Source organism: Copadichromis virginalis, linkage group LG2 (assembly GCF_057382275.1).
Source record: "Copadichromis virginalis isolate Kocher_CV1m ecotype Utaka linkage group LG2, C_Virginalis_male_GT1.1, whole genome shotgun sequence".
NCBI classification, from domain to species: domain Eukaryota; kingdom Metazoa; phylum Chordata; class Actinopteri; order Cichliformes; family Cichlidae; genus Copadichromis; species Copadichromis virginalis.
In genome coordinates, this window is record NC_140619.1 from 24,003,272 (window position 1) to 24,027,802 (window position 24,531).

A 24,531-nucleotide genomic window follows, 5' to 3' on the forward strand; every position below is an offset into this window, starting at 1 on the left:
ATTATCCCGACACTTGCAGACAGTCACAGAATGTTAATCCTCAGCCATCTCTTCTACTGTGCTGTTAAATCTGGATCTTACTCTCAATTGCTCCTCCTACAAATCTCCCTTCTTTCTTTATCCATCACTCACCACATCCTCTCCCCCACAATCCACTAGAATCTTCCTCAAATTCCCTGCTCTAACCCCTTCCTACCGCCTGTTTTTAACTCCATCCTCTCCTCCCCTAAAATCTCTTGATCCCTGTTTTCTACTCGAGAGCGACAAGGCATCATCCCCATTTTTCTCTTATCCTTTCTCTCCGCTCCCAGCCCAGCCCTCGCTATCAGCGATCTTCTCATCCCCAAGAACACAAAACACCAATCAGCCTGTCATAATCACTCTGTTGGAAGAGGAAGCTCTGAACGCCAAGCGCAGCTGCTACGTGTTGAATTAGAGAAAGCAGAAATGCTAACGCTGCAGCTCATAGTAGTATGGGTTGTTTTTGTTGTTGTTGCTTGAACATTTTACTGGATGCGTTCTATTTTTAAATATGCAGAAAAGGGAATTCGAAGGTTTATTAACTACACTGTTGATTCCATTCTGCTAATGATAATACTGATTCTCATTCCTTTTTTATTTGTATCCTGGAACAATAAAGCGACAGCTGCCGGGACTGTTCATTTAAAAAATTACAGAGGAACAACCTCTGAATGGTATCTGGTCTCCCGCAGCTTCCCTTCTTATTCACTGCGATTTGACTCATAAAAATTGCCCTCTACAGCTTGTACTTTTTTTTAACTACTCGTCCCAAAGGATTTTTCATCAGGACACTGTGTCTGCTAACTTCCAAACAATAAATGCAGTTTACGATCTGTCAGCAGTCTCCAGCCCGTTAACTTCCTCATACTGCTGTTGTCATGCAAAACACATGCAAACTTCTTGTCTTCATATACGTCAGCAACTTTCCACCACTGGTGATGTTGAAGAGTCAATAAAAGTAAGGTTGAAATGTTTTCTGTGATGCACTTAGATCTTAATTAAACATTAAGAAATACAATCACGGTGAAAAGAAAAGGCTCGCTCTTTCCCTTCTAAGGTTTGATGGGTCATAGAAATTGAAAAAAAAAACAAACAAACAACAAATCCACAAGCTACATCTCATACTCTAGAGCAGGGGTGGGCAAACTTTTTGATTCGTGGGCCACATTGAGTTCTAACATTTGACAAATGGGCCGGAACAGGAGTAGATAGATGGCATGCTTTGAAAACATCACCTCATTGGGGGAAAAATACACATCTTGGGATATGGAGAAAACATGTGCTTTAATTTCATTTTTTTAAATGAAGTAAAGCATTACAATAAAATCTCTGACTTCGAAATGAGCCTTTAAACACTGAAAATCAAATAAATGAACATTTTATTTTAAAGCACTGAAAGTTCTGTTATCCTTCAGGATATCACATCACTCTCCTCCTAACTTTTTTTTTTTTTTTTTCCAAAAACGGTAGGAGATGCAGATGTACTTGTCCTGTTCCTTTTATTCAATTTGTTTCCCCGGTGCCAAAAGTCAACAACGACCAGTGCAAGTTCGAAACAGTTGCAGCAAGTCAGTCTGTGAAGCGTTATATTTGATCTGCGCGCACTGTTCATTTTAACAACGTGCGTATCACGGAGACACACATTTTAATGGGAGCAGTGTTGTTGGTCTCCTTTTTTAGCCAGCGCATCAAAGTCTGGAGTTAGTTTTGTTGTGGCGATTCTCAGGATTGATCTGAGGTGTAGGTCTGTTAACTTGGATCTGTGGCTGGCTTTGTTGATGTTCATGACGCTGAATGTCTGTTCACACACGAAGGTAGAGCCGAACAAAGCCAACATCATCTGCGCTTTTCGCCTTAGATTTGGAAACGCGGCATCATTGAGTGAAGCATAGAAGTCATTTAGTTTCAGAGAGCTGAATTTCTCTTTTAAGGCAGGGTCGGACTGAAGGTCGATGAGTTCGAGCTGAAGCTCCTCTGGAGCTGTTTCGGGGTCTTGTGACAGAGGAAAGGCCACCAATTGAAGTGACTTGTCAATTTTATCGAAATCCAAAAACCGACGGCAGAATTCTCCGTGCAGTGCATCCAGTGACTCACTGTATTTCTTTACTTTTGCTCCGGCCTCTTTCAGCGTGGCTAGTGTAGGAAAATGAGTGAATGACTTGTTCAAAATCTGCCTGGAGAATAAAGCCAGCTTGGATTTGAAGGCTTTCACGTTTGTGTGCATGTCATGCACAAACTGCTCCTTCCCCTGCAGTTTCACGTTGAGCTCATTCAAGTGTGAAAATATGTCCGTAGCAAACGCGAAGTCACACATCCAGCTCTTGTTGCTCAGCTCAGGAAATTCATCAGTCTTCCCCTGCCGCTCCAAAAACATGCCAATCTCCTCTTTGAGCTCCCACACTCGTTGAAACACTTTGCCCAAACTCAACCAGCGGACACGGGAGTGATAAAGCAGGTCCTGGTGATCCGCATCAGTTTCCTCCAGGAACGCAATGAACTGACGGTGCTGAAGTCCCCGTGCGCGTATGAAATTGACAAGTTTCACCACAGGATTCACAACATGATTCAGCTGTAACACCGATTTACATAGAGATTCCTGGTGGAGGATGCAGTGGAGGAAAATCACATCCTGGTCAGGGTTTTCATCTTTCACTTTATTCTGGATTCTCCTCAGCAGGCCAACGTTTTTTCCCGTTAAATTTGGAGATCCATCTGTGGTGACGTTAACAAGCTTACTCCAGGGAAGCTTCATGTTTTCGATGGCAGCAGACACCCGTTCAAACAAGTCCTCTCCCCGTGTTTGTCCTTTCAGAGACTCCATTGTCAAAAACTCCTCCGTTATTTCAAAGGTTTTGTTGATTCCTCGGATAAAAATCAGGAGCTCAGCAGTGTCTTTGACATCATTGCTTTCATCCAGTGCTACAGAATAAAAAGTGAATGACTTCGCCTTTTTGTTTAATATGCTGGTGATATCTTCATCTATTAGTTCTACACGGCGAGTCACTGTCCGCCGTGATAAACTGATTTTCTCAAATTTGTCTTTGGTCTCCGGGCACAAAATACCTGCTGTCTCTACCATACATTCTTTTAAAAACTCGCCCTCTGACAGTGGTTTGCTGGCCTTTGCTATTTTGAATGAAAGCATAAAACTGGCCTTGGTACTTGATTCTTGAATGGCAGTTTGACGGTGAAAAAAACTTTGCTGAGCCTTCAAATTAGCTGCCAACTTCTCAGCAGCAGCTTCCCGTTCTTTTGTTGAGAGCTTGCTAGCATAATTTGTGTGCTTTGTGGCAAAGTGACGGCTAATATTATACTCTTTAAAAACCGCCACAGTTTCTTGGCATATCAGGCAAACAGCAGATGATCGGTGTACAGTGAAAAAATATTTAGTTGTCCACTCCTTTTTGAACACTCGACATTCTCTGTCCACTTTCCTTTTCTTGGGTCCGCTCATCTTCATAGAGGGGCGGTAGGTCACAGGGTAAAGTGCAAACGTGGAGTAATAGGCCTACGCCGCTTCACCTCAACAAAGCCAATATATCTAGAGTGCGCCATCTAGTGAGGAAACATCAGAATTGCAGGGGAAATAAAACATTAACAAGGTTAATTTATTACATTTTTTTTCCAAGTTTGGCGGGCCGGATCAAAACGTTTAACGGGCCGCACGTGGCCCCCGGGCCGTAGTTCGCCCATGCCTGCTCTAGAGGCATCAGTTAGCATGTTAAATTTGATAACAGTACAAAATCAGAAAAAGGCTGAACAAGTATTGTGGCTTGTTTGGGAGGACTGCCAGAAGAAAGACTCATCTCTCTAACGAGAACATGGCAGCGCAAGTTTGCAAAGTTACAGCTGAACATACATGAAGATGTTTCGCAATAATGCAACGCCGTGTTTGGAGCAAACCAAACACAGCATCAACGCCTGATATCAACTGTCAGGCACGGTGGTGGAGGGGTAATGATTTGGACTTGTTTTGCAGCCACAGCATCTCGGTACCTTGCGGCCACTGAGTCGACCATGATCTCCTCTCTATGAAATTTGACAGCGAAAGCTTGGCTGAAACTGAGTCCCACAACAGGACAACGATTCCAGGCACAGCAGCAAATCCACAATAGAACGTGTCAAAAAGGAAAGAATAATGCTGTTGTTAAAGTTGAGACGAGTGGGCCAGAATTCCTCCACAGCAACGTGAGAGACTGATAAAGTCATACAGAAAATTGTTACTTCAAGTCAGAACCACATTACTTTTTCTTCTATCCAGATGCATAAAACCTAAGTAATGCAAGAGTGCATACTTTCTTCTTACAATGACTGTACTGTCAATCTGTAAAATGTATCCTTAAATTATTTACACATATTATAGTTTGTAATTAACTCACTCTTCCATATTGTTCTAGAGTGCCCTAATCACAAGACCCTAGGGTCATCCACACTTCAACCGGTGGTGACATTAACCAATGCTGTGACATTTTTTTTCTGTCTTTTTAGTCGCTTCTCATCTCACAGCTTCATGTATTATGCAAATATTCAACAAACAAAATAGTTACATGATTCAGCGACGTCTGAGAGCAGAATAAAGCATCAAAAGCACACTAGAGATGTCTTTTGTTAATGGTTACTTTTTTAACACTGTATGGCAGTTCAAAATGTTCTGATGCTGTTCGTTTCTGTTTCTGTGACAAGCTGCAAGCTTTCTGCTAGTTTACCATCTAAAGTATCTGTTTTCACAAATTATATATTATTAGAAATTACTGATATCACACTATTTAACCAACTGGAAGGGCTTTTTACACTGTGTGACGCTGTCTGAGAAGAAAGATGGCTGTCGTCAAAGGAACGCGGTCAGCTCTGAGGTCATCAATCCAGAACAGCGATCCTAGATCGCGCTGTGAGAAATGTTTGGAGCTTTGGCGACTACAGTGAGCCTGCAGCAAAACCGAGGCGGTGTCAGAAACATAGGATTACACTCCCACAGCGTGGCTGCTGTTACAACCCACATGTACTAGCCAACAAATCGGTTTGTGATTGGTCAGTGTGACATTTTATATGTGCCATTTAAAGAAAAAAGCCTATATTGATTTAATAGCGTTATTGGAAGGAGACAGCCAAGACTCTCTCACCCACTGTCATCACCCAAACAAAGCCACGCAGCCACTCTGAAACTATACACACATTAGACAAGAACATTAACAAGTGCACAGCAATTATTATCAAATTAGAATACAATGTTCTACTGGGACACCATCAGTCTGGTTTGGAGCAGCAGTGGGATGCTCAAAAGAAACTGTTTTCTTCACATCACTGAACCATGGAGTTATTTATGGTCATTAAACAGTTACAGTCACTGATCACCCCCTAACTAGATAAGAGGTCCATGCCCTGTTGGTAAGCCCTGGTTTTGTCCATAGGGTGATTGTGTTTTGTATGGAAAGCAAAGTCAAAATCAATGTGAATGTGGGAAGGAAACATCAAAAGGAAACCGACAGTGTTGCTTTAGTTCATCCCAAGCGAAACATCACCGTCTGGATCAAATTCATCTAATAATTTTGACTTATTTTCATTTATGCTAATACAGGGAAAGTCAGATCACCAAAGTGATTAAGGTTTATCGTCTGGGTACCACGAGAGTTGTGAAAAATATCCAAAATGATCTGGCAGTATAAGGTTACTACTATTTCAGAAAGTGTGAGAACAGTGGAAAAAACTTCTAAGCATATATAATAAATGTTAGACATATAGAAGTGAGTGTTAACAGATGAATAAGCAAAAACAAAACAAAACAAAAACAAGCAAGAGACACACACAACAAAAAGGCACAATAATTGTATAGGTCTTTTCAGGTCTAGTTATGTACCTATGCATGCTGAACATTGGAGCTCATATCAATATAACTGTTGAGAAGACTGATGATAGAGTAGCTTGTTGTCCTCTACAGTGACTGGTGGGGTTGTATATCATTCTTTGGACATCTGACATCTGTATGAATGATTTAGCCAGTAGACAGTTTGTCAGTTATTGGTTTCAGATTGTAGACGTTGATAAGGCTGTCATCTTCAAAGATGTGCATAAAGATAGTTGGCTGCTTTACACAATTAAGTATTTATACTCATATAGCATGTCGCTGAAGTTAAATTAATTTAAACAAGGAAATACATGATAAATAATTGTATTTTATAATTTGAATTCTTTCATTTTAAATATAAATTACATGGACCTTAAATGATATTTAAAGCCCATGGTGCTACTGAAGCGCTGAAACAGAGTTGAAATACACCGAAATGAAATACGGCTTTAATAATTGCAGAACTGGTGGTCGGAGAATGAGAGTTTTTTGATTTGTGCAGTTGTCAGGATTTGGCTGATGACCGTACTGTATGTTCTATATTAGTATCAGGGAGGAGCCGGCGATTTAGATGGGAACTTTCTCATCTTTTTTTTTCCATTTACCTAAATTGATATAGTTTCTTTTTTTATTGCTACCCACTCTCAAAGTAAATGCATGCGAATACAATAAAGCCGTTCCCACCTATTGTATTTCTTGTGCGCTATAAGGCAAATGCAATATACAGTTTTTTAAGATTTTAATTTCCAGAGAAGTCATGCTATTTACTCACCACAGAACACTGCGCAAAGCAAATAGTATATTTCTGACTTGCTTCCACGGACAGAAAGTAATAAAATAAGGCATTGAGGGAAATTATCATCAGCAAATATCAAAGGTAAAAACTTTGCTTCCATAAGGATTTAAACTGAGCCAGAAAAGCAAACTCTGTGAATTTATGAAGCAACAATTTTAACCTGAAAGTGTCAGTGTCACAGCCCTCTGTTATTTGTTTATTGTAAAAGTGTGGGTCAGAATATGTCAAGAAGATAAACCTTTACATGATCCGATTTAGATAATCTGCGCTCCAACATCTCCTCACGTCTTTGCTGCCACGTGAATGAATACCTTTGTATTGCCTTCATGGTTGCGAACTTGAGAAAAATCCTGCTAAACGAACCATAATGGTATTAAATAAAAAATAACCTTCAACCTCTAACATAAAAAAATGTTTATTTTCCTTTTCTAATACGCACTCTGCTCTTACTCCTTTCTACCACTTCTTACTAATAAAAACAGATGAAAACTCTGCGGCCCAATAACACGAGCATTAACACTAACCCACGCTCACAGAGACAAACAATCTCTGAAACAGGAGTAAATATGGCTGACTTTTCAATAGTGGAGGAGGAGAAAAAAAATGGACCCTCTGGGAAATTTTCTCTGATCAAGTGCAAAGAGATTAACCAGTTGGACGTGTGCTAATGAACAGAAGATCATAATGAGAGGCGCTCGTAAATGTAGATGAGGCATGTGAAGAAGAACAGTGGCTTCGTCTTGTATCAGATGAAACACAAGAGTAATGTACGGAAACCAATTATTTTACTGTTCCCTTTCTACCCAACATCCTGACACTGTCTAATGATGGACTGATGAAAATGTCAAGTCTTGATTTAAAGCGTGGATAGGAAAATAATGCTATAATAATTTCCAGCGGTAGCCAAGTTAGAAAATAGGATTACATAGGTTGCAGTGCCTATACACAGCAACTAATATACACTTCTCAAAAAAATTAAAGGAACACTTTTTAATCAGAGAATAGCATCAAATAAATTTAACTTCTGGGATATTGATCTGGTCATTTAAATAGCAGAGGGGGTTGTTAATCAGTTTCAGATGCTTTGGTGTAAACTCCTGCAGGATGGCACATCAATATGTTTGCTGTGTCGCCCAGCACCATGTCTAGAGCACGGAGGAGATTCCAGGAGACGTGCAGTTAGTCTAGGAGAGCTTGACTTGGTTGTAGAAGGTCCTTAACATATCAGCGGGACCGGTATCTGCTGTTTTTTTGAATGAGGAACAGGGTGAGCACTTTGAAAGCTGCAAACCTGCAGCAGGACACGGCTGTGAATGTCTGATTAAAAAACAAACAGAAATAGACTTAATAAGGGTAGTCTGAGGAACCAACACCCTTCCTCTCGTGGACCTTGTGCTAACTGCCTGGCACGATTGAGCCAATTAGCATTTGCCATAGAATACTAGAATTGGCAGGTGCACTACTCGTGCCCTGTGCTTTTCACAGAAAGAAAATGTTATCCTGAGCACATGTGACAGACATGAAAGGGTCTGGAGATGCCGTGGAAAACTCTATGTTGCCTGTAACATTGTTCAACATGACTGCAAATGGGTATCAGGATGAAATCCTTGGACCCATTGTCGGACCCTATACTGATACAGTGGGTCCTGGGTTTCTCTTGGTCCACAACAATGCCCAGCCTCATGTGACGAGAGTGTATAGGCAGTGGAGGATGAAGGAATTGATACCACTGCCTGGCTCCCATGCTTGCCAGACCAGAATCCAATACGTTCCAATAATCCAGTACCTCAGAGACATTATGTTTTAGTCCATCCGGCGCATTGCATCCTCAGACCATCCAGCAGCTCAGTGATGCCCTGCTCCAGATCTGGGAGGGGATCCTACAGGACACCATCTAATGTCTCATGCATACAAGCACATGGTCAAACTATTAAGTACTATTTTGAGTTGCTGTAACGAAACTTTGGTAAAATGGACTATATCGGGGGGTTTTTTACTTTGATTTTTGCAGTGCCTTTGAATTTTGCCCTCTGTAGTCTAATAATTTCCATTTCCATCAAACAATGTCACAGCGTTCTGTTCCTAACACATCATCGGGTCTATATCAGTGTAGATATTCAGCATGATATTTCTTTTCCCATTGACCCGATGTGTTTTCAGAGTGTTCCTGTAATTTGTTTGAACAATGCATATTACTACCAGTTAAATATCGTAGCACATCACATACAAGGGGATCTAAAATGGGTTCAATAATCACAAGGAGGCTACAGTCAGTTGTGACTTACTGATCACATAGTCTCCGAATGGATCGTCATCATCCTCATCATCCAGGTAAGCTGGAGCAGAAGTAACGGAAGAAAGAAAAGGCGAGAGAAAAGAAACAAACAAAAAAAAGATTGTGAAAAATCAAGAGAGAAAGCATGAGAAACAAACCAAAAACAAAACTGAAAGTGCTCAAGACAATCAGAGAAACGAAAACAAAAACAAAGCGAATTTCAGTCTTCTAACCTCCGATCATCTGCCTTTTTTTATACTCATTCTTGTTCTCAGCCTGATACTTCCAGCCTTCATTAGGAGGCAAAGCGCTGACCATTAAACTACAAAAGTAGTTTCAGCACCACGCGGAGGAAAATATGATCACTCATAATTGACTAGAGAATTCTCAGCTTGCTCTCAGCGCTGCTTCTCACCGTTACACTCCTTTCTTTCTCTAGGCAGGTTCTGACGATGGCATGAGAGCCCATTACGGCTCACTAAATTCCCTATTAGGATGGCAGCACAGTCGTCAGCAAGTTACAAGTCCAACACAAACGATATTTTACAATGTGTGTAACTTCTTTTTAAAAACTGATAATAATATTGTTACTATGAGTGGACCCTCACTGCCTGCTTACACCAGCAAGTTGGCACAATAACGCATATTTGACTGCCCTCTTTGTCAGCTGTATAGGAAAATCCCTCCCTCATCATCCTCTTTCCATTTATTCATCGTTTAGGTTTTCCTCTTCTTCTCTGCCTTTCTATCACTCCCGGTTCCCTTCCCTTAATGTGAGTTAGCATCCATCTACTGAAATCGATATCCCGGGGCTTTTATTAAACACTGCTCTTATGCATCTGTGTGTGTGTCTGTGGTGTGGACCTGCCTGCCCGTCTTTGTGCATGTGTATTATCAGCTCCAGGTCCAGCAATACCATACAGTCAGAAATGCTCGACAAGGACAGGGAAAATTTTTTATTCATCGCTTAATTTTGTGCGAGTGTGTGAGCACGTATGAGCACCATGTTGAATAGACCAATCATTATTGATCCTGACTGCGGGGAATATTTCAAACCCTTGGCTTAACCAGAGGACATACGCATGCAGATGGATGCTGCATGCGCGTGTGTGTGTCTATTACCACTTTTCTCATTCCGGCATGCACGGCGCTTAGTACATGGACAAAAAGTCCTTGAACCGCTGGGTGAAGTATGGAGGTGTACGCACACATACACATAGCATGCGCACGCTCTCAGTGGTGTGTATTTCTGAAAGCGAACTGTCAGTGCTGCTCTCACACACCATTCATCACAAGCTACTAATTCTGTTAGACCATTGTCGAGCCTTTCGCACCCCACGTTGCTCTCTGAAAACTCAATCAGAGGCTAATGCCCCCAACCCTCCCAACACACAAACACGCGTGCTCTCACTCTCAGTTTCTTACTCGCACACACTCACAGAGACCCTGAGGGGACAGCAGTGGTCTTGGGGGACCCCACCAGCCCAACTCTATAAGTGTTGCTCGAATTTGATAGACAGGCGAGGCACGAACTGAGTTACTCATGTTGAGAGTGGCTGCAGTGTAAATCTAACTGCTAACACCTGAAAGCAAGAAAAAGGTCTTACAGTCACTCTGTGGCATATAATTATAATCTGCGTTGCATAGTATAAAGCACTTTTTATTCAAAACGAAAATGATCATAATTAAACATTATCTTAATATCCTTGATTACAAGACAATCACTTGAGCGCCGTGACTGTCTAAGGTAAAAAAAATTTAGAAAAATCCCTGTCAGCCGATTTGAATGCAGTTTGATTTACGGTTCACATTGTGGGGGAATATTAAAAAAAAGAGGACAGCGCTGGTGCAGGCACTCTGCCACCTGTGCTAGTAGATTTGATTAGTTAATCAGAGGAATCACTTTGCCCAACTCTGCTTTTATAAAGCATAATTACAGCTCCAGCTACCAAGGAAATGAAAAAAAGAAAAGAACAAAAGGGGAAAAAAAAGTTCTCAACTGCAGATGTTTTTAGAGACATTTGGAAAGTTTTGTTTCTGGTCTTTTCAAAAAAGAGAATTAACACTTTAGCATAATAAAAGCATCACAGCAAAGCTCCTTAATAAAAACAGAGTGAAGAAAGGCTCTGCGAGGAGGGGAATTAAGGCATTTGAGCAAGCCCAGATCGGGGGCAGGGTTAGTCAGAAAAGGCCAGACTAAATTTAGCGCCACCTTTTCATTCTCTAATTATGAGATTAATACATCCTGTCACATACGTCACAATACAACCTCATGATTTATTATCCAGTCAACCAGATGGAGAGATTGAGCCAGAGAAGGAAGGAGGAGGAGAGGGAGTTTGTCTGAAAACAGCTAATCAGCATGCATGTGTGATTTGGGCCGGTCCTCAACTGAGCGGCTAGTCTGTGTATATAAAGTTGGCAGGCGGGGTAAAGGCAAGATTTATTAATGGGAAACAATGCTGAAGTTGAATTTGATTCTGTATGTTTTCTTTAAATGGCTGCTGTATAATGAGAGGAAAACACAGAGGCATATGGACCACACACACAAACACACACAGAAGTATATGAGGAGCGCTGGACTATGGATTGTGGCCATAAAGTCTGGCCTGGGCTTCAGGTTTAAATCAATGTCAGAGCCTGATCTTATTTCATTTAATGCATGTTTTAATCATTCTCCCTTCTGATCAATGCAGTTTGGATGTGACCATCAGGCACTGCTGTGGGAATTTACAAGCACTCCTGTTCTCCTGCCTGTGTTTCCAGACGGACGTTTTACGAGGCAGTGCACAGTGTGACAGTAAATCTCTTCCTCCACTTTGCCAAAATGAAATCTCCAAATGCTGCTCACTATGCCCATATTTGTTTGTCTCCCGCTAAAGAAACTTGCATTGGCTCTGCCAAGTCAACGTTCTAGTCTCTTTATTTTAATAGTGTCTGGAAGGGGCAATAAACGGGAAGTGTCTTTATTCAATAGTCGACAATAAAACTGGATGTAGGGAAACTTTGAAATCCCTGAGTTGCGTTTATGAAACTAATTTAACGGGCTTTGCATACTTCTCTGTAAAAGGAATTTACCAGTGAATGAAAACAAGCGAAAAACAAACCAGAAAATGAAAAATCCTCTCTTATGAACTGAGAGTTAGATTCAGGAAGCTGGTGTGACAGATACCAGAGCTCTGCAGGGGAAATGAATACACTCAAACTGCTCCTTAAGCGGTAACTTATTCACTTAACGGTCAATTCATCCTCATCAGTGGATGAAGCTCACAGAACAACATGTAAAATGTCAGTAGGAGGAGCTCGTAGCTATTTTGTATTGTTCATTTCCCATTTTTTGGATATACATAGATACTTAAAGGGAAATATATTTAGATTTCTTTAACCTACAGTTTCTGCAGACCCTTGACACCCATCCCCATATCAGCTCTGTCTATTTGTGTTAATCTCATCGATGCCTTTTGTGATGACAGCTACTATGTTCTTGCTGCTTTTGCTTTCCATGTATGGGTGTGGAATGGTGACAGGGCCTGTAAAACAGTCACACCAGCAGATATGCATTAACAAGCCACCTTATTAAGTGCACCTTGTCTAACCCTCCTTTTCCCTCAGAACTGCATTAATTCTTTGTCACATAAATTACTATTTATTTGAATACACTATTCTACATATTATATATTCACTATTATACAAACTATTAAACTCGAACTTGAGGGTTATTCAGCTGGAAGCAGTCATCAAAAGATAGCTACGCTGTGGTGATACAGAGGTGGACATGGTCAGCAGTACTCATGCAGGTTCCAGCAAGTAATTGATGCTCAGTTGGTACTAAGAAGCCCAACGTGTGCCAATAAAATGTCCCTCACACCATTAGACCACCTGCAGCCTGAACCATCAATACAGGGCAGGGTGGATCCATCCTGACAGTACTGTCTGAATGTTGCAGCAGAACAGGCAACTTCTAATGTCCAGTTTTGGTAAGCATTTTCAAAATATCAGTGTCCTGTTCTTAGTTGACAGAAGAGGAACCTCGTGTCATGTTCTCTGCTGCTCAAGATTACTGTGGCCTTCTTTTCAGCTCAAAGCAATCAGCTCAAAGTCACTTGTGACGAAGGCACCCGCGACACACAGCTTTACAGGCAGTTGAATGTTTATTTATAATGTCTCCAGTGACTCCAGTTAGGCAGTTTTGCAGCCGCCTCTCTCTAGTGCAGTACACACAGCTCCGCTGTCAGGTCCCAGCATCCTATTCAAACAGGGAACGCACAATTATACAATGGAAATCAGCTGTGTTGGTAAGCCTTCCTCTAACACCACACCTGCTGCTCTGCTCCACCCCCCACCCCTCCATTCTGATGCCTGATTTGAACTTCAGCAGTTGATGTTGACCAGGTCCACATGCCTAAATGCAATGAGCTGCTGCCATGTGATTGGCTGATAAGATATTTGTGTTAATGAGCAGTTGATCAGGTGTACCTAACAAAGTGGCTGGTGAGTGTAAACTAAAGTATATTTCCCAACGTGAGACACTGACAGCCATTTTAAAAGCACAGATGGGGTAAATCTTTTTTCGAATGCAGTTTTTATCCCAAATCATAAATATAGTTCACTTTGCAAACACTTCAGATCACACATAGTGACACTTGTTGTGCACTTTGTTTACCTATGCAGTGGCTGTAAATGTAAAAAAACGGGAAAAAAAACTGTATTCAAGATTCTCTAATGTAACATCTCCTTAGGTGTATGTACAGTTTGAAGTGCTGATTGTGTTGAGACTAACAAAGGCACCAGGCATCGTGATTGCTATAAAAAAGATAACACTTTTTAATTTGTTATTGACTCAGCTTTTGTTTTGATTGTTTTCCAGGCTTTTCACCTCCTCCAGGAACAAAGATACAAAAATAGTACATGTAGTTAGGCACTCAGATATACGGGTGTCCAACTACACAGTTAGGGAAACGTGTGTATTTTGTTTGTTCGCTGTTATAACGACATAGAATGGAAAAACAAAGATCACAGATGTGAAGTAAAAGAAATCTGTAAATATATACTTCACTGACTCTTCAGTCAGTTGCCCTGCTGACAACAAAAAATAAAAAATGAATAAAAAAATAAAACACACAAACACAAATTGTAATAACCTGGAGGTTTGTAATATCTGTCACGGTTTCTGTGGGTTTTCTATTTTGGTAGTGAAATCTGCAATAGGGCACACGCAGACATTCATCCACATGTACCCTGAAGGGGAACCTTAGACCCTCAAACTGAAACCTGTCAGTCACACTGCCAAGCTATACTGACAGGAGCGTAACGAGAGCTGGTGAGAGGCGCCGTGCGAGCGAACAGAAAGACACAAGAGGAAGCTTGAAAGCTGGAGAAGAAAGATGGGAGAGGAGTGAGATGAAGAGGAGGAGGAGGAGGAGGAGGAGAAGCAAGTGGAGGTGAGACTTCTGAAGATTGTTAGAGACACGGCGAGATGAGAGCGGTGCAGCATGCTGCTTGGTGTTTTGGCACGTCACCGTCTTTTTGATTTGTTAGCATGTGTTTATGATGTTGTTTCTCTGTCTGCTTCTGTCAATCTCTATTATTAGACCCTCAGATCCTCCTCCTGCTGTTTTGACACTCCCGCTGCTCCTGTTTCACACTTCCACTTACACGGTTCAGACTTATACACTCTCACGCCGATAGACAAGCGATATAGGACACATGTCAAACTCAGAAACATATATGCACGTGTGCAAAATCGACACAAGATCAACACGCGCGCGATGTATGCTGTATCTGGTGTTTTGTTTGGAAGCAGAAGCAGGAGCAGAGGGTGAGATTTCCTCACTCAGAGAGACTAAATAACTAATGGATTGACTTGATCAGACACACATACACTCGTCTTTTTATCAGGCTGCTGCGTTGCCTCTGATCTCTTCATGCTGGCAGAGACACCAGTGCAGACGCCTGATCTAAATCTACAGTCTGTGAAACCACGAGACGGGCCTAAAGGTGTGAGATGGTGGTTTCCCTAATGCTTCTATAGAAGGCAAACTTTTGAAGTGGAATTAAATTAAAATTACTTTGATTTGAGACGTGTACTGCATAATCAAAAGTATGAATGTCTGACCCCCCCAGGAGCGTATAAATAGACTTGAATACTACTTTTTTGACAACGTTTATGTTGCGACACTGACAAGCGACATGTTTTGATCGCCTGAACAATCGACACTCGGTGACATCATACTGCAGGCAAGTGATTATCACAATACAGAGGTGGATTAAGAAGCTAATTCTGCAAGGTCCTGAAAAACAGGCGACAGAGTACTCAATGCTGTTCCTCTGGCCCTGAAACAGAGAGAGTGAGAGCGGCGTCTGCAGCTGATATCTGTGGCTGCAAGATTAGCTTGGTAATTAACCACAAAGCAATTATCGGGTGGTTGGAAGAGAAGCGCATCTCAGGGAAGGTGTTTCTTGACGTGTTTAATAGGTGTTGAGTAGTTTGATCAGTCGACAGAAGTTGTTTCGGATTCTGAGGCTCACAGTCCAACAGAGGTTGATCCACAGCTGATATGTGCGGCTGCCGAGAATTCAATTAATTAGACTGTTGCTCTTCCTTCCATCCACTTTTCATTAACCTCCATTGACACCTCGGTGAGGCCCGTGCGCGGGTTTACGACTGCGTCAGGATTAACAAGGAAATGGGAAGTTGGCAATAAACAAAGTTGCCGGAGGAATGAGATTTCCCCTGGGAGAAACGCACTCTCGCAGTCACGGGGCGATTTAGAGAAAAGATGCAATTGGAGAAGCGAGATTAGCTCCTCTCACAAAAGCTAAAATGCAATCGGCGCTCCCCCCAAAAAAGCTCAGAAGTTGTTTTTTTTATCTTCTTGTTTTGAAGACTGACAGACCAGTGGTGAGATATCAGCAGATAAGTGGCTTAAAAGGGTGGAGTTAGAGGGTTTTGGCTAAGTGCTATTGATGAAAATAAAGAGGCCCTCTGGGGGGGTGTCCAACTACTGTTCTTCAGATCACAAACAGACTTAATCAATAAATCCAACTCTCTCGCAATTCAAGCAATGGCTGTCTGTCGGAGAGAGGTTTTCACAATATTGTGTAAGATTTATGCATACATTCCCTTTCATGATCCCATTTCATATAACATCAGCCCAGAGCATCAGCCTCACTATGTTCACACATTCTCATCGAATTCATACTCTTTTTTCTCAGATTATGGGCCTCAACTTTAATAAATGAAACACATCTCGATCTTCTGAGAGTCCTTTGTCCTACCTGACTCATCATCGGACTTGTTATCATTCTCAGAGTCAGTGAGGGTGAGGGCTGAGTTCTCGCGACTGGACACTCCTGAGCTTCGGCGGGACTTTACCCCTCCTCGTCCGGCCCACAGCTGGATGGCCCGCTCTGGAGACAGCGGCCCCTCGGGGTCTGAGTCGGCGTCAGAGCCAGCGCTAAGGGAGTAACCCCGCTGGAGTAGGCCGAGGTCGGGACAGTAGGGAACAGCGGCGGGGTGCGGAGGGGGAGACGGCTCGCACACTCCGAGCTCAGCCAGGGTGAAGTTGCCCCCTGCGAAGGAGAAAGATGGGTTTAAGGGGATTGCTGAGAATAATGTGCGTAAATGCAGCAAAACTGATCGCACTAGCACAAACGAATGCTCGCACAAGCAAATGCTCACGCACGTCTGGAAAACAAACCCACCATCACACGCAGAGAAGCACACTAATTATGAAACCACGGAGGCGGAGGAGGAAAATTGCGCTTTGTTGTGGCAGGCAGGAGGGGGAGAGATGACGCAGCATGAATCAGGCACAAAATAAAAACTAGCTGCTGGAAGAAATATGTACTGGCCTGCAAGCCTGTTAAGGCTGGCTGAGAAGGCCCGGCTGCCTTGCTTTACTGATCCACATTGGCATTCATGAGGTGTTGATGTGAGATCAAAGAGTTGCTCACTTGAGGCCTCTCAGACTTTAGTGGGGCTGCTTCGTTGCCTTCTGGGTTTGATCATCTCCCCACCTAGTTGCCATTGCACGCTGGACCCCAGGCTTGCCGAATGTACCGCAGTCTGCTGCAGCACCAGCCCCACCGCCTAACACTCTTCCCCTCAAGACAAACCGACTCGTCACGTCCAAAATAAATATATAAAATTATCCAAATTAAAGCACATCAAAGGCGATCAATAAACAGAGCTGCGGCCCAATTAAATCCAAGCTGAGGAAAAAGCAATTAAGGAAAAAGGCATGCTCAACCAATTTATTCTCTATACTAATTAAAAGAGTATTGTGGATGCAATCGCTCACCATCAGCTGTTGGGGTAAAGGGATCGGGGGAAAAACAGTTGTGATTCACTTCATTAGCAGTTTGTGAGGGAGGGTAAAGGAAGAGGCGAGCAGAGAGAGAGGTTGGCATTGTGGCGGCACACTATATGAATCAGCGCGCTGGGAATCGCACAGCTGTGTGACTGGGTTAACTGTGACTCATCAGGCGTACGGACGCAATCACAGAAAGAGGAATTAAACAGATGAGAATCGTCTGCTGGATCTTCACGGCTCCTCTTCACAGGCTCGGCGGAACTCGAGAGTTCTGCTGAAAGTAATGCGGAGGGAAACGCAGCCAGGGAAGTGGTGAAAGGCTCTATACTTCTACTCAGGCAAACAGATGGACTAGGCTAGAGAGCAGAGGCAAGTATAAAGCTCCACAGGTGGATTCGGCTAATGCGCTACAGCTTGCCAAGCTTCCAACAAGCTACAGTGCAAAGGCACCCAAGCACCACAAGACATCAGCGAGTATTACCATTCCTCGTTTTCCTCGCTTCATTGTCTTTTCCTCCCACTTCTCATAAAAGGGAGACAAAAGGAACCTTCTTTACAATCCGTGAGCCAAGGGACTTTGACAATTTGTTGGCAATTTACACTACAGGATCTAACTAAAGTCGATGAACTCATACCTGAGATGAAGTATCGCAGGAGGACAGGAGAAAACTCCAGGAGGCCTGAGAGAGTAGAGCACATGGGTTCTTTAACATCAGTCAGCAAATTATCCAGAACTGTTCTGCTTGCTAGAAAAGCGTCTACTCCACAATCACAGTCAGGATGAGTTTTTATGCAGATTATCCCATCCGCCTAAAATGACAATAATTGGGCTACAAACACAGCTAGTCTACACAAACACTGCGTGGACACAGTTACACAACATTTAAGTGTATGCTTGAGTGCATTTGTATGCATTGTGTGCGTGCATGCACGTATCTAATGTTACATCCCACAGGACACCGCTCTGTACAATTAACATCTCATAACCAGTGATTACACATGTAAAATCCAATCTCTCCTTATCACCATCAGCTGGAGACACCGCCCGATGCACTATGTATTCAAAGAAAGATGGATTGGGGCGAGGGGTTGAAGCAGACGTGAAAATCTATCTCAGTTATTCCTCAAACAGAAAACCAATTGCATGTTTGTTATATGATATTATGACAGATGTGGGGGCAAAATGTGGCACTGAATTCTAATCAAATCAGTCCCTGTCCGTCCATACGACACCGTCGCTGTCATGCCCGCCCTTATGCGCATTAATGTGTGTTTTAAGGCTTGTGCCATTTTGGCAGCAAACTTGGGCTGCTCACATCTGTGTCTGTTAATTGTCTGTGTGCTAACAAGTTTCAGGATCCAAAGAGCCAAAAGCTATCCCACCATGATTTTACTGATGTTCCAGAGAGCTTCTGTTCACTAAAGGCCCAAGTTTATCAGTCTTCAAGTGCGCCACGGTACCAATAATACTTGCAAATATATAGTACTTTGCGAAAGTCTGTATATTTTACTAGGAAATTTGAAAATTGAGACATATGCAAACATGCAGGGCTATACAGTATATAAAGTAAAACAGAATGCTTTAAAGTCAGTATTTGGTATGACCACCTGTCTTCAACACAGCCTTAACTCTCTTAGGCAAGCCTTTTTGTCACTTCTTTAAGTAGCCTTCATGAACAGTTTTCAAGGCTTCTCGAGGGACATTCGAAAGTCTGGCAGCCTGTTGTTGACATTTTCTGTAGATTCAACAAGAACTGGGAACAAATGATGTCCTTTGGCGTCTGCTAGCTAAGAGGATTTAAAGCTGGTTCTTTGCTAGCTTGTCTTTCACATGTAGACGCAACAGTTGTTCCTACCTTGAGTTACGTGCTTTTTTATGTTTTAATCATTCAAGCATAAAAAGGTCAGTGTTATGTCAGCGTTAAGTGACTTAACAGAAAAACCAATCCCCTGAAAATTGGTACAAGGACACTGAAAATGTGTGAAAAATCAGCAAATGTCCATAGAAAACCTATAATTTCTTTTAGAAAGGCTGGAGAACAATTAGTTTAGAGCACCTTTAAAAAAGTACAAGAAAGTCTGGCTCCTTGGAAGCAAAATTTAAAGAAAAAAGGGGTGGCTCAAGTTTTTTATTGTAATGCACTGAATAAAAATGAACTGAACTAGTTCTCTAGTCGCAAACTTTATCTCAGCATCTGTATCTTAGTCCTGGCTTCTAATATCTAATGATCAGAAAGACTAATCCGTGATTAAAAATCAGGTGTGCTACACAGAATATCCACAACCCTCATCTCCACTCCGTGATATTTTGCCACGAACTGGCTTGGGCATCATACTGAAAATCTACCGAAAAGTTATATTTATAGCTAGAAAGGCATTTTTAAAACACAGAAGTCATTCAGATATTTATCAAAATCAGCAGACAGATACTGATCATTAGCAATCCCATTTTTGACGTAAACAACCATGCAATACTCACTTCATTTTACACATGACTTCACCTCATCACCATGGAAACAGTGATTTGCAAAGCTGTTTATTCATTTTCCACCACCGATGTAGGTTTTTAAAAAATAACCATATAAGCATAATAGTATTGTGAAAATAGTCTCATATCGTCCATCCTTACTTCAGACAGAAAAAGAGACCTTGAACTTTGACCCTTTTCTTAACATGCATTCCCATTAAGGCCAACCACCTTCCCCCTGCTCTTTGTCTCTCTGCTGAGGTGCTTTCATTAAATCCACTTTATTGCCGTTTTGTTCACTGCTCTGTCTGTCTGCTCTACCTCCATCTTTTCCTCTTTTCATCTCTCTCCCTGCAAAGAGTGTTTACCATGACCAAGGATTTCATCAGTCTTCACTACCGCATCTTATGATCCCCTTTTTCGTCATCAGCTTGCCTCACTCTCTGTTTCACTCCCTATTTTTTCCCTTATCAGCTTAAAAGGAAGCGCACCCCCCACCCCCATCTTCACACACAGTGTAGCACAGCGGCAGCCTGTGCAAATGAAACTGTGGATCATTTTTCATTGCTTTGACACAATGTTAATTCAATCACCAGCTTTCTCACTCAAACTTTAAGGAACTGTCTCTGGACTATATTGATATTAAAAAAAAAAGTTAAATCAAAAGTATTTTCACTTCATTAGGATATTTAAAAAATAATAATATTATGATTTTTTTTTTAAAGAATCTTCAGGCAATAAAACTTAAGTCTTACAGCTCTGACAGAGCTAGCATATTTCAACAAGGCCTGAACTGGCTTCACTTGGCTAATTAGCATAAGCAACACCAGTGCATGGCTAATTAGCATACCATTACGTGCACACTTTTCTCTGCTACTATTTACAACCTATATTCACACAAACTATTTACAGCAACAGAAACGTTTATTTTAATCTTTTGAAAGGCGTTCTTAAGGGAAAATCTCACTCAGTGAAACTGCACATTTTAAAGCTCCGTTTGCATACCTGTTACTAGTAGTTTCCATGCTAGAGTTTCTCTGTCACATAATCCTCCCATTGTGTCGGTGTTTATGCACTGAAGTGTTTCAGTTTTACAATCTTCCTTCAGGTTACTATTGTGCCTCTATTAGTAATATAATGAGAGCTCAATAAGGTCAGGTAGCAGCAGGTAGAGTCTGTGGGAGGATAGGGTCCTGTAGCTATATGCGAAAACAGAAGAGGTGAGGTTCGTGTTGGTCTGCTTCAGGATCCTTAAATCCCTACTAAATTCCTCTGCATCTGTTTGCATGCTCTTATGTCTTGTCTAATTGCACAGATTAATTATGCACTCAGTGGAGACAGGTTATAAGATAATAAAGATAAATTGAATTTTGGGAATTTTTTGATCTGGGAAGCATGACCCTTAACTGCAAGCTGCGTTTATTCTCTACTTGGTCATTTCTGCTGCTTCCCTGACTCTCCTGTCCTTTTCCTTTCTCTTGGATCTGTTGAAAAATGTCATCACTAAAGCATTTATTAAGAAGCAATATAGATGTATTTTTTATTGCTTCAAAATTCAGATAAAAGAAAACACAAAAGAGAAGTTCATTTCTTCAGGCATACTAAAGTGCAGCGCAGATGAATTCAGAATTGGATGCAAATGAAAATGGAAAATATTAAGAAATGACACATTTTGGCTGCTATTAGCAACAAATTTCTGCATTTCTTAGCTGTGCCAAAGAAAATAAGGCTTTTACTGTTATTAACAGTAATTTTACGCATGTCAGGAGATTGTTGGAGAACCTACCGTGAACAGTGGCATTTGCTTCCTGATTTTGATGCAGCCTCCACTGAGGAGCAAATCAGTTCACTAGTTCGGCACTTCAGGGCAAATCAGAACTTGTTCTGAACTCGCACTCCCTTGAATGCTGAAAATGGCATGTCCGAGGGTGGCCCGGACTGTAAACTATTCAATCTGAAAAAAAGCAGCATAATTGCAGGCAATGAAACCCTCAAGTTCTGCCTGCTTTACATCCTTTACAGAATTACACGGTGGGGTGGAGGAAAGTCAACCAGCATAATGCAGAGTCCTGCTGCCTATACTTTGCCTGTCAAACTGCTAACAAGCACAAATGATTTTTTAATGATAGGCCCTCTATCCCACAAAGCTGTCTACTCACAAACAGTCACACTTACACACATACACTGTGCATTGCACACTTTCGCTCCCTCACGCACACACACACACACACATAATGAGTTTTATCAAGGGAAGTACATTTGGTTTAATGGATCACTGCCAATGCCATACCCACTCACACTATTGTATTGTTGTAAGTTTCAGCAAGATGCTTGCTATTTCCCCCATGTCACTTATTTTTCTGAGGCACAGCGTGTGGCGCATGAATACTCCAAATGATTATGTACTGTACCTCGGGTAAAGGGAGCTAAACTTACTGCTGAGCAAAGTAACAAGTAAATCTGCAGCTTATAACATGCAGTGTTTCAACCAAATGATAGGTCTGTGAAAGTAAATCCAAATAAATCTACAAGACTCTGTTTGGCTGAATAAAGAAAAAAACAAAAAAACAAAAATCAAACAAACACTGTTTGTACCAGTGAGGCAATACAGTCATTTCACTTATTGTAGAGTTTAAAAAAACAACAACTGCATATTGGTTAAAAGGAGATATTAATGTATTTTTTGTTTGGTAAGCCACTTAACACTGACCTGTGAATGATTCAAGCATAGAAACAGCACCTGACTTAAGGTATGAGTTAGTGTTATGTCTGCACATAACAGACAACAATTTTATATTGTATCTTTGTTACTAGCAGCCTGTCAAAAAAACAAAACAAAACAAATACACACGCACAATCTATGAATATAAAAAATCCATTTTCCCAGCATTCTGTTTTGTTTCCTAGCAAAGTACACTATCAACGTTTCAATACACCTCTGAACTTTGATGTTTTCCACATTGTCCACAAAACACAGAAACATACCGTCCAACCAGCATTTAGTATTTTGGGATATACAGGGAGTGCAGAATTATTAGGCAAATGAGTATTTTGTCCACATCATCCTCTTCATGCATGTTGTCTTACTCCAAGCTGTATAGGCTCTAAAGCCCACTACCAATTAAGCATATTAGGTGATGTGCATCTCTGTAATGAGAAGGGGTGTGGTCTAATGACATCAACACCCTATATCAGGTGTGCATAATTATTAGGCAACGTCCTTTCCTTTGGCAAAATGGGTCAAAAGAAGGACTTGACAGGCTCAGAAAAGTCAAAAATAGTGAGATATCTTGCAGAGGGATGCAGCAGTCTCAAAATTGCAAAGCTTCTGAAGCGTGATCATCGAACAATCAAGCGTTTCATTCAAAATAGTCAACAGGGTCGCAAGAAGCGTGTGGAAAAACCAAGGCGCAAAATAACTGCCCATGAACTGAGAAAAGTCAAGCGTGCAGCTGCCAAGATGCCACTTGCCACCAGTTTGGCCATATTTCAGAGCTGCAACATCACTGGAGTGCCCAAAAGCACAAGGTGTGCAATACTCAGAGACATGGCCAAGGTAAGAAAGGCTGAAAGACGACCACCACTGAACAAGACACACAAGCTGAAACGTCAAGACTGGGCCAAGAAATATCTCAAGACTGGTTTTTCTAAGGTTTTATGGACTGATGAAATGAGAGTGAGTCTTGATGGGCCAGATGGATGGGCCCGTGGCTGGATTGGTAAAGGGCAGAGAGCTCCAGTCCGACTCAGACGCCAGCAAGGTGGAGGTGGAGTACTGGTTTGGGCTGGTATCATCAAAGATGAGCTTGTGGGGCCTTTTCGGGTTGAGGATGGAGTCAAGCTCAACTCCCAGTCCTACTGCCAGTTTCTGGAAGACACCTTCTTCAAGCAGTGGTACAGGAAGAAGTCTGCATCCTTCAAGAAAAACATGATTTTCATGCAGGACAATGCTCCATCACACGCGTCCAAGTACTCCACAGCGTGGCTGGCAAGAAAGGGTATAAAAGAAGAAAAACTAATGACATGGCCTCCTTGTTCACCTGATCTGAACCCCATTGAGAACCTGTGGTCCATCATCAAATGTGAGATTTACAAGGAAGGAAAACAGTACACCTCTCTGAACAGTGTCTGGGAGGCTGTGGTTGCTGCTGCACGCAATGTTGATGGTGAACAGATCAAAACACTGACAGAATCCATGGATGGCAGGCTTTTGAGTGTCCTTGCAAAGAAAGGTGGCTATATTGGTCGCTGATTTGTTTTTGTTTTGTTTTTGAATGTCAGAAATGTATATTTGTGAATGTGGAGATGTTATATTGGTTTCACTGGTAAAAATAAATAATTGAAATGGGTATATATTTGTTTTTTGTTAAGTTGCCTAATAATTATGTACAGTAATAGTCACCTGCACACACAGATATCCCCCTAAAATAGCTAAAACTAAAAACAAACTAAAAACTACTTCCAAAAACATTCAGCTTTGATATTAATGAGTTTTTTGGGTTCATTGAGAACATGGTTGTTGTTCAATAATAAAATTATTCCTCAAAAATACAACTTGCCTAATAATTCTGCACTCCCTGTAGTCACCCCAGAGTTCTCAGTCGCTATACCCCAGTAGAGAATAAACGACACCGTCAGTATTTCTAAGTGGCCAAAAATGACACATGTTTGCATTCAAGCGGCATAGTGTACCTTAGCAGTAGTAATGATCACAACAGGAAAGTAATAAGTATACAGAGCAGCAAGGCAGGCAGGAAACGTTAACAAATCTGTAGACAGAAAACTTTTTTTCCTAACCAATACTTCATCTAAGTG

At 41.6% G+C, this 24,531-nt stretch overlaps 2 protein-coding genes across 4 annotated transcripts in view; both read right to left on the bottom strand.

Moving 5' to 3' along the window:
* Positions 1-1,503: 1,503 nt before the first annotated feature.
* Positions 1,504-2,846, bottom strand: LOC146717337 (general transcription factor II-I repeat domain-containing protein 2A-like). Its single transcript, XM_085474641.1, has one exon. The coding sequence runs from the start codon at positions 2,840-2,842 to the stop codon at positions 1,667-1,669; it is 1,176 nt and encodes a 391-aa protein (XP_085330767.1). The 5' UTR covers positions 2,843-2,846; the 3' UTR covers positions 1,504-1,666.
* Positions 2,847-12,858: 10,012 nt separating this feature from the next.
* LOC146717338 (teneurin-2-like) overlaps positions 12,859-24,531 on the bottom strand; it is an 86,458-nt gene continuing 74,785 nt past the window's right edge. For all 3 annotated transcript variants that reach the window (XM_085474651.1, XM_085474669.1, XM_085474659.1), the window contains exons 3-4: positions 16,213-16,506; positions 12,859-13,180 (exon numbers count right to left, since the gene is read on the bottom strand). In XM_085474651.1, coding sequence (XP_085330777.1) covers positions 13,140-13,180; positions 16,213-16,506 — 335 coding nt within the window. In that variant the 3' untranslated portion in view covers positions 12,859-13,139. The remainder of the gene's footprint in view (positions 13,181-16,212; positions 16,507-24,531) is intronic.

What these genes read in the sequence shown, in the direction of transcription:
- LOC146717337 (XM_085474641.1), bottom strand. Translation starts at nt 2,842, where the DNA reads ATGGAGTCTCTGAAAGGACAAACACGGGGAGAGGACTTGTTTGAACGG.